The 13,354-nt window shown below is 42.1% G+C and overlaps 1 protein-coding gene across 1 annotated transcript in view; it reads right to left on the reverse strand.

The window, feature by feature from the left end:
- DMD (dystrophin) overlaps nucleotides 1-13,354 on the reverse strand; it is a 2,981,380-nt gene that overhangs the window by 1,104,479 nt on the left and 1,863,547 nt on the right. The window contains exon 48 of the mRNA XM_040336499.1: nucleotides 2,702-2,866. Coding sequence (XP_040192433.1) covers nucleotides 2,702-2,866 — 165 coding nt within the window. The remainder of the gene's footprint in view (nucleotides 1-2,701; nucleotides 2,867-13,354) is intronic.

A 13,354-nucleotide genomic window follows, 5' to 3' on the forward strand; every position in this document is an offset into this window, starting at 1 on the left:
CCCGGTAGCTCGCGCTCAGAAGCGTACGCACACGTAAGTCCCGCCCATGTATGTATACGTCGTTCAAACCACACATGTGAGGTGTCGCCGCGTGCGTTGGAGCGTGTGCAACAATTCTAGCACTAGACCTCCTCTATAACTCTAAACTGGCAACCTGTAAAAAAATTTAAGTGTCGCCTATGGAGATTTTTAAGTAACGAAGTTTGGCGCCATTCCATGAGTGTACGCAATTTTAAAGCGTGACATGTTAGGTATCTAGTTACTCGGCGTAACATCATCTTTCATATTTTACCAAAAAATTGGGCTAACGTTACTGTTTTGTTATTTTTTAATTTATGAAACCATTTTTTTTACAAAAAAAAGCCGTTTGAAAAATTATTGCGCAAATACGGTGCAAGATAAAAAGTTGCAATGACCGCCATTTTATTCCCTAGGGTGTCTGCTAAAAAAACATATATAATGTTTGGGGGTTCTGAGTAATTTTCTAGCAAAATAATGAGGATTTGTACATGTAGGAAAGAAGTGCCAGAATAGGCCCGGGAAGGAGGTGGGTTTTAAAGCCCGGTATTGAAGTGGTTAAGCCTCGTACACACGACCGAGGAACTCGACGGGCGAAACACATCGCTTTCCTCGTCTAGTTCCTTGTTAGGCTGTCGAGGAACTCGACAAGGCAAGTTTCTCCATTCCCGTCTAGGAAATAGAGAACTTGCTCTCTTTTTGGCTCGTCGAGTTTCTCGACAGTTTCCTCAACGAAAATGTACACACGACCGGTTTCCTCTGCAAAAAATATCTTCCATCAAGTTTCTTGCTGGTTTTTGCCGAGAAACTCAGTCATGTGTTATACATTACCGTATACAACCAAACAACAACAAAAAGAAACAAATGCTGTTTACATTTCTAGAAAAGGAATGTTTCCAACTGCTTACTTCTGTTTATAAACAAAGTGGGCAGGGATTTGTTGTACCTATAAATGACCCTTATCCTAGATAAGGATCTGTTATAGATAATATTAGGGGACCACCACATAAAAAATGGCACATGTTACCCCCCTAAAAACACATGTTTCATGGGGATACCTGCACATGATTGTTGTATCTGTACAAATATTTGTCAACTGTATCTGTAGGGGGTAATGGTAACATACTGTGCAGTATTCATAAGTATCACTCTTCTCATTTTTTAACCTGTATGCATTATGACAATGACTTCTACATAAGAAAAGATAACCATTTTCCCTGTGTTGCTTGCCACCATTCACTGTACAATTTGTGCTATATATGCACCTTTTAGGCATTATTTCCTTTGACAATACTATGACAATGTCAGCAACAACCTTTTACTCAACCTAATGCCATACCTAATTGTGAAAGTGAAATTTCAGTCAAATCTCATTTTAGAGAGTATAGGGAAAGGTTAGAATATTCATTATTTGTAATTGCATTCTGTGTTTCTGTGAAGGGATTGTCCTTCCTTTCTGTCTTAGTAACACAGTAAGTAAGGAAAAACCTCTCCAGTGGGGAGAAACAGTAATAACAAACTGTTAAGTTCTAAACTTTCTGTTTTGTGCCCAATCTTAAAAAGTTGAAATAGTTGTGTGTGTTTTGAATTTCCATTCTTTATCTTGTTCAACACTGTACATTTCCTGGTGTGAAAGTGACCAACTATTATATGCACTGTAAAAATATGATATACTTTTTAGTGAGCAATAGTAGCCTCCCACTGGCTTCACAATACCTACTGTCTACAGACTAATCCACAGCATAATAATATCATAAACTGACTTTGAGGGTCTGCAAGCATTTAACCAAGATGGTTTAGTGTATTAAAATAAATTTTCTTGCAGTAAATTTGAGGAAGAGATATATAATAATCATGCTATAACTTGATTGTATTAGTGAAGTTGCACTAATATTTTCACATTTTTAAACAAATATAACACATGTTTATATAATGTATACTGCAAGTGTTCATATTTGAGCTGCGGTTGTTTTGTCACAGACAGAATTGTTGCCAACTGGTCCATTCTATGCATTATTCTTTTTCAACCTCACCTTTAAATATATTTCTCCACTTGAGAAGATAGCCACAAGGTTTATCATTTTTAGTAAACTGTTCTGCAATTTTAAATACTATATGTACTATAAATGTGAAAAAAAGCAAGTGGAATGTTTGTTTTTTAGAAAGCTAATACCACTCCTACTTTCTATTATCTGCATGACCAACTTTCTCTTCAGACATATTAGTATCAGTTGTTTAAAATGGAAATAAACTGCTTCTGTGTACCACAAACAGAAAGCGCTATTTAATTCATTTTTAATATTCAAAGCAATCTCACACGTTCAACCATGTCTCCCTGCTTTATTCTATTGAGAAAACACATTGAACCCCCACCCCTAGCATTTCTGGTTGTACCCATCTTCAGTAAGGGCAGATGATTCATGTACCATTTTCTCCCTGGAATCCACCTGCTCTTTGGCCAAGCCTGGATGCAGGGTGGTGTGCTTAGCTGAGCAAACCCCTCCTCCCCTCCTAAAGACTCCTGGAATGTGTGAAAATATTTGCCTAGGCCTGGAAACTAGGACATAACTGAATAATATATTTATTAATGCAAGCAGCATGAGGATTAAGCATTGCTAATGATTTAAAATAATGGAAATTCCGCTTGAAAAAAAATGAGTGTGTAAGATATAGAAAGATTTACCTTGATATCAAATGCTCCCGGTCTTCCTACTTGATTGTAGAATAATAACTGGTCTTTTACAGATGAAATCCACAATGTCAACTGATTCAACTGAAGTTCAAACAAGGAAACATTCTTTAAATGATCCTCTATTTCATTTTGCTTATCATGAAGGTCCTTTGACACCTTAAAGAAGAACAACAAAACAATTTAGCTTTTGAAAAAAAAATAAGTGACATTAAAGATGCTTAGCTCTTGCCATGGTCATGACTACTAATTCACTCTAATGCCATAAAATAGGTTACTTGAATTGTGACTAAGTTTTCTATATATATTTTTAGGATTTTATGCAGTTAGAAGGAGCTGAAGTCTCCGAGCTCGTAGCCTGTTGTTTCCAGTCCCTCCTCTCCCCTCTCTCTCGGTGCCTCCCTTGGTTCCGTTTCTGGTGACGTTATCATCTGCGCTCCATGCTGGACCTGGCCGATTTCCTTGTAGCCACAGGATAGACATTTCATGTACATCTGCCTACCCATGAAACGAGATGCACCCGAGACCTGACTGCACCATGGACCATATGACATAGATGAGCCTGTTTTTACTTCTGTCTGTAAGATCATTACCTTTTAACCTAATACATTTAATCAAACATATTGCACTTAGGTGGTGCTTCCTGTTTTGTTCCCTTGACAATAATACTAATACTATGCGAATGGTACAGGGATTGGACTGCTGAGCACTGGGATAAAGTAATTTTCTCTGATGAATTCACCTGAGACCATTCATTTGTGGGGTTGCTTCTCAGCTAAGGAAGTGGGCTCCCTCACAATTCTGCCTAAGAAACCACCCATAAATAAAGAATGGCACAAAAGGATCCTCCAAGAGCAACTTCTCCCAACCATCCAAGAACAGTTTGGTGAGGAACAATGCAAGAATTGGCTGCCATCAGTCAGGTATGTGGCCCAGAAGTTGATTGACAGTATGCCAGGGTGAATTGCAGAGGTCTTTAAAAAGAAGGGTCAACACTGTAAATATTGACTCTTTGCATAAACTTAAAGGGGTTGTAAAGGTAAAAGTTTTTTTACCTTAATGCATCCTATGCAATAAGGTAAAAATACATCTGATAGCCCCCCCTCCCCGAGCCCCCTTTTTACTTACCTCTCCACTCGAAAGTCCCGTGCGGGTTATCGTCTTCCTATTCGGTTCCCAGCCTGGCCATTGATTGGCTAGGCTGGGCGGATTGATAGCAGCGCAGCCATTGGCTGGCGCTGCTGTCAATCACAGCGGATGATGTGGCGCGCCGGGGGGCGGGGCCGAGTGATCCAGTCGGCGGCTATGGCCGCCGCTGTATCACGGGAGCGCGCTCGCAAAAGCTTTCCACCATGCGAGGGAGCTTGCATGAACGTGGAAAGCTTTTGCGTGGAGGAGCCGAGACAGCCGCCGAGGGACCCCAGTAGACACGGATCGGGGCCACTCTGTGCAAAACGAACTGCACAGCGGAGGTAAGTATAACATGTTTGTTATTTAAAAACAAAATCTTGCCTTTAGTGTCCCTTTAATGTAATTGTTAATAACAGCCTTTGACGCTTATGAAATGCTTGTAATTATACTTCAGCATACTTTGGTAACATCTGACAAAAAGATCTAAAAACACTGAAGCAGCAGACTTTGTAAAAATTAATATTTGTGTCATTCTCAAAACCTTTGGCCACGGCTGTATATAACAATATATAACAAAAGTGAGTACACCCCTAACATTTTTGCAAATATTTTATTATATCTTTTCATGTAACAACACTGAAGAAATTACACTTTTCTACAATGTAAAGTAGCGAATGTACAGCTTGTATAACAGTGTAAATTTAATGTCACCTCAAAATAACTCAACACACAGCCATTAATGTTTAAACCGCTGGCAACAAAAGTGATTACACCCCTAAGTGAAAATGTCCGAATTGGGCCCACAGTGTCAATATTTTGTGTGTGCCACCATTATTTTCCCTTTTCGGCATGGAGTTCACCAGAGCTTCACAGGTTGCCACTGGAGTCCTCTTCCACTCCTCCATGATGACATCATGGAGCTGGTGGATGTTAGAGACCTTGCGCTCCTTCACCTTCTGTTTGAGGATGCCCCACAGATTTTCAATAGGGTTTAGGTCTGGAGGCATGCTTGGCCAGTCCATCACCTTTACCCTCAGCTTCTTTACCAAGGCAGCAGTCATCATGGAGGTTTGTTTGGGGTCGTGTTGGAATACTGCACCAGTGATCAGTATGAGAGAGTGAGAGCAATATCACCAAATTTAACCACACCTGCTCCCCATTCACACCTGAGACCTTGTAACACTAACAAAGTGACATGATACTGGGGAGGACAAATGGCTAATTGGGCCCAACTTGGACATTTTCACTTAGGGGTGTACTCACCTTTGTTGCCAGCGGTTTAGACATTAATGGCTGTGTGTTGAGTTATTTTGAGGGGACAGCAAATTTACACTGTTATACACTCACTACTTTACATTGTAGCAAAGTGTAATTTCTTCAGTGTTGTCACATGAAAAGTTATAATAAAATAGTTACAAAAAACAAAAATGTGAGAACACCATACCTACTGTGAAGCATGGGGGTGGCAATATTATGTTTTTGGGCTGTTTCTCTGCAAAGGAAACAGGATGACTGATCCATGTACATGAAAGAATGAATAGGGCCATGTATAGTGAGATTTTGAGTGCAAACCTCCTCCCATCAGCAAGGGCATTAAAGATGAAACGTGGCTGGGTCTTTCAGCATGACAATGATCTCAAACACACTGCCTGGGCAACAAATGAGTGGCTTTGTAAGAAGTATTTCAAGGTCCTGGAGTGGCCTAGCCAGTCTCCAGATCTCAACCCCATAGGAAACTTTTGGAGGGAGTTGAAAGTCTGTGTTGCCCAGCGACAGTCCAAAAACATCACTGCTCTAGAGGAGATCTGCATGGAGGAATGGGCCGACATACCAGCAACAGTGTGTGACAACCTTGTGAAGACTTACAGAAAACAATTGACCTCTGTCATTGCCAACCAAGGATATATAACAAAGAATTGAGATGAACTTTTGATATTGACCAAATACTTATTTTCCACCATAATTTGCAAATAATTTCTTTCCAAATCAGACAATGTGATTGTCTGGATTTGTTTCCACATTTTGTCTCTCATAGTTGAGGTATACCTATGATGACAATTACAGGCCTCTCTCATCTTTTTAAGTTAGAGAACTTGCACAATTGGTGGCTAAATACTTTTTTTGCCCCACTGTATATAAGTATATATATATATATATATATATATATATATATATATATATATATATATATATATATATATATATATATATATATATATACATATACTGTATATTGTTCTTACTCTCACATCAGCTACTATTTTTGCTACATAAAGGTACTATTGATGAGTGTCGTCATACTAGTCTTCGATGATAAGCTAATTACCAAGGACAGTGAATCTAAATATGACAGCAAAGCAGTAATGGTTGCCTTGGCAACTGAAAGTATGACAAGAGAGGAGAAAAAAAGACAAGGGCAACAAACTGCTTGCACATTTTTCATTTTGGAACTGTAAACTTATTAAAGGTCTATATTAAAAAAACTAAATAAAAAAAGGTAAACATTTAATTTAAGATCTGCATCCCCCAGTTTTCCCAGTTTTTTGTGTTTATCATGTTGTTTATTAAAACTAAAAAAGGGGGTTATGTGCAGAAGCTCCAAGGAAGCAATCAATCATCCTTCATTATTTTTACTGCTCTAAAATGAAAAAAAGATGACACATTTGCACATCATCATTGCTTTTTGCACAGCAATTTTATAGAAGCACTTTTGTACCTGATCATTTGAGTTCTGGTTGTTGACTGTTTGGTTAGTTTGATGTTTGCTTTTAGCATTCATCCTGGCCTTGGCCTAATAGTCAAACATTAGGAACTATTTTAGAAAGGACTGAGAAAAATACAAACTGATCTAATCTTTATCTAAGACATTTACATGTATTGCAAGCTTTTTTATGAAAAACTGGAAAAAAAAGTACAACATAATTGTTGGCATGCCTGGAGAGAATTGTATATGTATAAGCCAAAGGTAATGGGGCCTGCAGTTCCAAGAATGGGGCAGTACAAAGATACAAGCTGCAAATCTGCTTAACTTGCTGCAGCTCACTCTTCATCAATAGTAGACAGGTACTGCTGTACTAATACTGTACTTGGACATCACAGGGAGGGACCTGACATGAAACCCAAATTTCATATCAATCCTGATTTAGCAGATCTCAGTACAATAGCAGTACAATTCTTATGCCCCGTACACACCATCACTTTATGTGATGAAAAAAAACGACACTTTCTGTGAAGTAAAAAATGACGTTTTTGAAACTTCAATTTTCAAAGACGAAGTTGCATACACACCATCGTTTTCTCACAATGATCTTGCAAAGTCAGGTTACGTTCCACCACGTTTTACCATTGAAGCTAGCTTCTGGGCATGCGTAGATGAAAAAACGTCTTAGAAAACGACGTTTTTTGCTACACACGGTCAATTTCTGTGAGGTAAAAAGTGCACTTTTGAAAAACGACACATAAAATTGAAGCATGCTTCAATTTTTTTCTGTCGTTTTTTAGAAGACATAAAACGACGTTTTTGCCCACACACGGTCAATTAAATTGACGTTTTTGAAAATGACGTTTTTTTCCATCGCAGAAAGTGATGGTGTGTACGCGGCATTATACTCAGGGCCATCTTTAATATTGATTGGACCCTGGGCAAAAAAAATCTTGCCGATGATGTGCTGTCCTTCAGTTACTAGTAGATACACAGCAGTGCCATTAATTGTTAATGAAACCCTCACGCATCTGCTGACATGTGCCATGGCACTGTGTGATTTTGAAAAAGGGTTTCTAGTGCATGAAGCAACCCATTGAATACAATGGGATGCCCTACACGTAACCTACATCTTTATCCACCCTGACAGTACACCTTTGCATCCTAAAACCCATGCTAACCTCTGCACCCAAAATTTCCCCCATCCTCTCCACTCCAATCCCCCTCCCCTTTAACTCTACCTGCCTCCTCTACTCATCTTTGCACCCGCCTTCTATATCTTTATACATCCCCCTCCTTGCTCACCTGTGCATCCCAAACTGTAATTCATTCTCTCCCTACCTCTGCACAACCCAGACTACCCTCCCCCACACTAAATTGCTTACCTTTGCAGAACAGGCTGATGTTAGACTTAATGACCACAGTTGTAGGCAGGACTTTCAAGCATTACCCTTTACCTCCCCAGTGGGCAGCATTCAGCAGAAGTGATGGTGAATATGACCTATGGGGGGCATGGTATACATATGAATGCCACCTCTATTTACATATCAATACTGCTGGTCCGCCACTATTTACATATGAATGTTGCCGTTCCGCCACTATTTACACATGAATGTCGCTGGTCCGCTACTATTTACATATGAATGCCAGTATTTACATGTAAACACAGGGTCTGCAGGTAAGTCATCTGTACACAACAATAGGGCAACATTAGTAACATAACTTCACACTGAGATATCGGGACACAGCACAGGACAAAAACCTCGAGAGCTGAGGGGATTTAAACTGGGATAGTTTGCAAGTATGAGGCAGCTGCTTGGGGCCCACAACAATGACTGGGTCCAGGGCAGCTTCCCCTTTTGCCCTGCCCTCAAAACGGCCCAGATTATACTGTGAAATATTTTAAGCCAAGTGGCTATTGAACCAGGGAGGCTGCCATTTAGGTCTTTCCATGGGGTTCAGGTGGGATACATGGATTGAATCTCCCTGTATAAAAATCCTTATCACAGCAGTGGAGGTTGCTGTGTCAGATGTCCAATTACATTTGTTTTTGTTGAAAATGTCTCCTCCTGGAGTGATAGTATTGAATGGAAGTGGTTCTGTTTATCCTTTTCAACCACTATTGTAATCCATTCATTCACATTTGTTTGGATTCTTATAATATGTCTTGCATGGAATTTCTACAAACTATATTTTCATTGTTTAAAATGTTGTCTATATTTCTTTTTTAGCTTTAACAATATCTATTGTACATTTTGTTGGATACATTAGATTAGAAAACAGTGAGTTCCAGGTACAGACATTCTGAATATTCCCCTTCTCCTTAGTAATTCAAAATGTACAGTATTTTAACCACTTAAGACCCAGACCAAAATGCAGGTAAAGGACCCGGACAGTTTTTGCGTTTCGGCACTGCGTCGCTTTAACTGACAATTGTGCTGTCATGCGACGTGGCTCCCAAACAAAATTGGCGTCCTTTTTTTCCCACAAATTATTTTTTGCGCTATAAACAAAAATAGAGCGACAATTTTGAAAAAAAATCAATATTTTTTCCCTTTTGCTATAATAAATATCCCCCAAAAAGATATAAAAAAAACTTTTTTTTCCTCAGTTTAGGCCGATACGTATTCTTCTACCTATTTTTGGTAAAAAAAAAATCACAATAAGCGTTTATCGATTGGTTTGCGCAAAATTTATAGGGCCTGATTCTCAAAAGAGATACGCAGACTTAACTGCTGTTCAGCCTGCGTATCCCTGTGCCTAACTTTGGAAACGATTCTCAAAAGGCTTTTTCCAAAGTTAGGCAGAAAATCTGACATGTGTAAGACACTTACACGGTCAGATTTTAGGATGCAGTACCGCATCCGCCACTGGGGGCATTTCTCATTGAAATGCAGCTTTGCGTATGCAAATGAGGACTTAAGCAGATTTTCAAAGCATTTCAGCACTGTGATTTCTGCGTAAGTTCCGAATTTGCCTGCGCAAAACTAGGGCTGGTTTTATAATGTGGAAAGTTAGTCACACATTGTAAAGGCCCGTTCCAGCGACGGCATTTGGTATGCATTCCTGAGGGAGAACTCCACGGCAATTTTTAAATTCAAAACCGGCATGGGTTCCCCCCCCCCAGGAGCATACCAGGCCCTTAGGTCTGGTATGGGTTGTAAGGAGACCCCCCCACGCCGAAAAATTGACGTAGGGGGTCCCCCTACAATCCATACCAGACCCGTATCCAAAGCACGCTACCCGGCCGGTCAGGAATGGGAGTGGGGACGAGCGAGCGTCCCCCCCCTCCTGAGCCATGCCAGGCCGCATGCCCTCAACATGGGGGGGTTGGGTGCTCTGGGGCAGGGGGGCGCACTGCGGGCCCCCCCACCCCAGAGCACCCTGTCCCCATGTCGATGAGGACAGGACCTCTTCCCGACAACCCTTGCCATTGGTTGTCGGGGTCTGCGGGCGGGGGCTTATCGGAATCTGGGAGTCCCCTTTAATAAGGGGGCCCCCAGATACCGGCCCCCCACCCTAAGTGAATGGATATGGGGTACATCGTACCCCTATCCATTCACCTGGAGGCAAAAAGTAAAAGTTAGTAAACACACAACACAAGGCTTTTTAAAATAATTTATTATTCTGCTCTGGATGCCCCCCCGTCTTCGTTATTAGCTCAATTACCAGGGGGGGCTTCTTCTTCCACTCTCCGGGGGTCTTCTCCGCTCTCCGGGGGGGGTTTCTTCTTCCGCTCTCCGGGGGGGGCTTCTCCGGACTCCGGGGGGCTTCTTCCATCTTCTCCCCTCTTCCGCTGTTGACTCGGCGAACCCCGGTTCTTCTGCAGCTCTCCGGTGCCTTCTTCTTCAGCGCTGGCTGCCTGCTATGTTTGTGTGTTAGCTCAATTAGTAACAGGCAGCCGGCGCGGTCTTCTGTGACGTCAGGGTCTTCTGTACTTCTCTCTTCCGATGTTGACTCGTCGCCTGTTGTCGCTGTAATGATGGAAGCGCGCCTTGCATCCCATTTATATAGGCATCACCGTCCCATCATGCTCCGGCAGGTACCCACGTGGTGGGTGCCTACCCACGTGCACCCACCACGTGGGTACCTACCGGAGCATGATGGGACGGTGATGCCTATATAAATGGGATGCAAGGCGCGCTTCCATCATTACAGCGACAACAGGCGACGAGTCAACATCGGAAGAGGGGAGAAGAACAGAAGAGAAGACCCTGACATCACAGAAGACCGCGCCGGCTGCCTGTTACTAATTGAGCTAACACACAAACATAGCAGGCAGCCAGCGCTGAAGAAGAAGGCACCGGAGAGCTGCAGAAGAACCGGGGTTCACCGAGTCAACAGCGGAAGAGGGGAGAAGATGGAAGAAGCCCCCCGGAGTCCGGAGAAGCCCCCCCCGGAGAGCGGAAGAAGAAACCCCCCCCCGGAGAGCGGAGAAGACCCCCGGAGAGTGGAAGAAGAAGCCCCCCCTGGTAATTGAGCTAATAATGAAGACAGGGGGGGCATCCGGAGCAGAATAATAAATTATTTTAAAAAGCCTTGTGTTGTGTGTTTACTAACTTTTACTTTTTGCCTCCAGGTGAATGGATAGGGGTACGATGTACCCCATATCCATTCACTTAGGGTGGGGGGCCGGTATCTGGGGGCCCCCTTATTAAAGGGGACTCCCAGATTCCGATAAGCCCCCGCCCGCAGACCCCGACAACCAATGGCAAGGGTTGTCGGGAAGAGGTCCTGTCCTCATCGACATGGGGACAGGGTGCTCTGGGGTGGGGGGGGCCCGCAGTGCGCCCCCCTGCCCCAGAGCACCCAACCCCCCCATGTTGAGGGCATGCGGCCTGGCACAGCTCAGGAGGGGGGGGGACGCTCGCTCGTCCCCACTCCCATTCCTGACCGGCCGGGTAGCGTGCTTTGGATACGGGTCTGGTATGGATTGTAGGGGGACCCCCTACGTCAATTTTTTGGCATGGGGGGGTCTCCTTACAACCCATACCAGACCTAAGGGCCTGGTATGCTCCTGGGGGGGGGGGAACCCATGCCGGTTTTTTCTTTGAAAATTGGCATGGAGTTCTCCCTCTCAGGAATGCATGCTGAGCGACGCTGTCATTTTTTTTTATAATTATTTGTTTTCCCGGCGCGTCTTTTTTTTTCACCCGTCGCAACTTTAGTGTCCCGTCGAAATTCTCAAAGCCGCCCGGCGTTAATTACGTTCGCGCGCTGCACGTCGGGAAAATTACGTCACACGCATGCGCAGTACGGCCGGCGCGGGAGCGCGCCTCATTTAAATTTAAAACGCCCCCAGGAGAGGAGGACCGCCTTACGACGGCGGCACTTAAGTTACACGGCCTGAAATTTCTACCTAAGTGCTTTGACGATCGGGCACTTAGGTAGAAATTTTAAGTCAGTGTAACTTAACTGCTGAAATTTAAGTTACGCAGACTTTTTGAGAATTTGGCCCATAGTGTTTACAAAATAGGGGATAGTTTTATTGCATTTTTATTAATAATTTTTTTTTTACTACTAATGGCGGCGATCAGCGATTTTTTTCGTGACCGCGACATTATGGCAGACACATCGGACAATTTTGACACATTTTTGGGACAATTATCATTTTTAACAGCAAAAAATGCTATAAAATGCATTGTTGCGGGCGCGTGCCCGCGACCCACGGCTGGGCACTTAAAGAGGACGTGCAGGTACGTGCTCGTGCCCAGCCATGCCATTCTGCCGATATATATGTGCAGGAGGCAGTCCTTAAGTGGTTAAGTAAACTCAAGATAAAGGTTCCACATAGATTCAATAGATCTTCATGTTGAATAATACCTATGCCGAATCACTGCCTCAAAAGTAGTAATTTATTTCTTCCTTTGGGATTGAAGGTGCCCAGATCAGGAATATAATTAACTAGCTGAATTCCTTACTGTGATGCAAAAATATGTATCTCGCCCCTGGAAAAATGCATGTTGTCTAATTGAAAATGCCTTGCATTGTAAATACAAACCAGGATTAGGCCATGACAGTATAACAAATTATCTAGTAGTTTAAGGAATTTTGACCATTTAAAAAATAATCCACAATCAGCAAAAACTGATATTGTTTTTGGTTTTGAAGACTGCATGCAACCTCTTAAATTAAAGATATCCATGGCTAGCTGATGCCGCAGTGGTTCATATGGCCACGAAGTCTCATTTTGGTTTACTTTTTTTTCAAGCCTCTTTAGTTTTGCATATGTAATTGTCTTCAAACATACCATGCACACATTATCATTCTTTCAAATGATTTGGATTACTAAAACAGCAACTGTTTGAAAAGTCTGTTAACTGCTTTTCATGGTAAATGTCCTGAAGTGTACTACTATGGCTAGCAGTTTTCCAGGGGTATATATCCCAGCCAAGCCATATTTCTGTAGTATTGCACATACTTTTACATGAGCTTGGCAGACTAGTAACGGTTTATGGAAAGAACATATCATTCTGCTGTTTTTTTAGTCAGCAGAATCTTTGTTTAATTTTGCACTACACGTTAACAACCGTAATGCCTAAAATATTGAGTTTACTTTTTGCAAGGTCCAAGGCCTTTTTTGGAATATATGCTATTGTATTTGCTGTTTGTTTGGAAATTTCAGAAAATCTCAAACCATGGACTTTTGCCAAGTCTTTATCCTGCTATCATTCCTGTTGTCATAGAATGGCCTTTTAGGGATTATCAATAGTACTATCAGAGACAGTTTATGGGGAAAACATTGTGGTAAATACTATGCCATGACTACTAGATTCATTAGACCCAATTTGTTCCATGTTGCGTTTTTTTTTTTT

Source organism: Rana temporaria, chromosome 2 (genome assembly GCF_905171775.1).
Source record: "Rana temporaria chromosome 2, aRanTem1.1, whole genome shotgun sequence".
In the NCBI taxonomy this organism is placed as follows: Eukaryota; Metazoa; Chordata; class Amphibia; order Anura; family Ranidae; genus Rana; species Rana temporaria.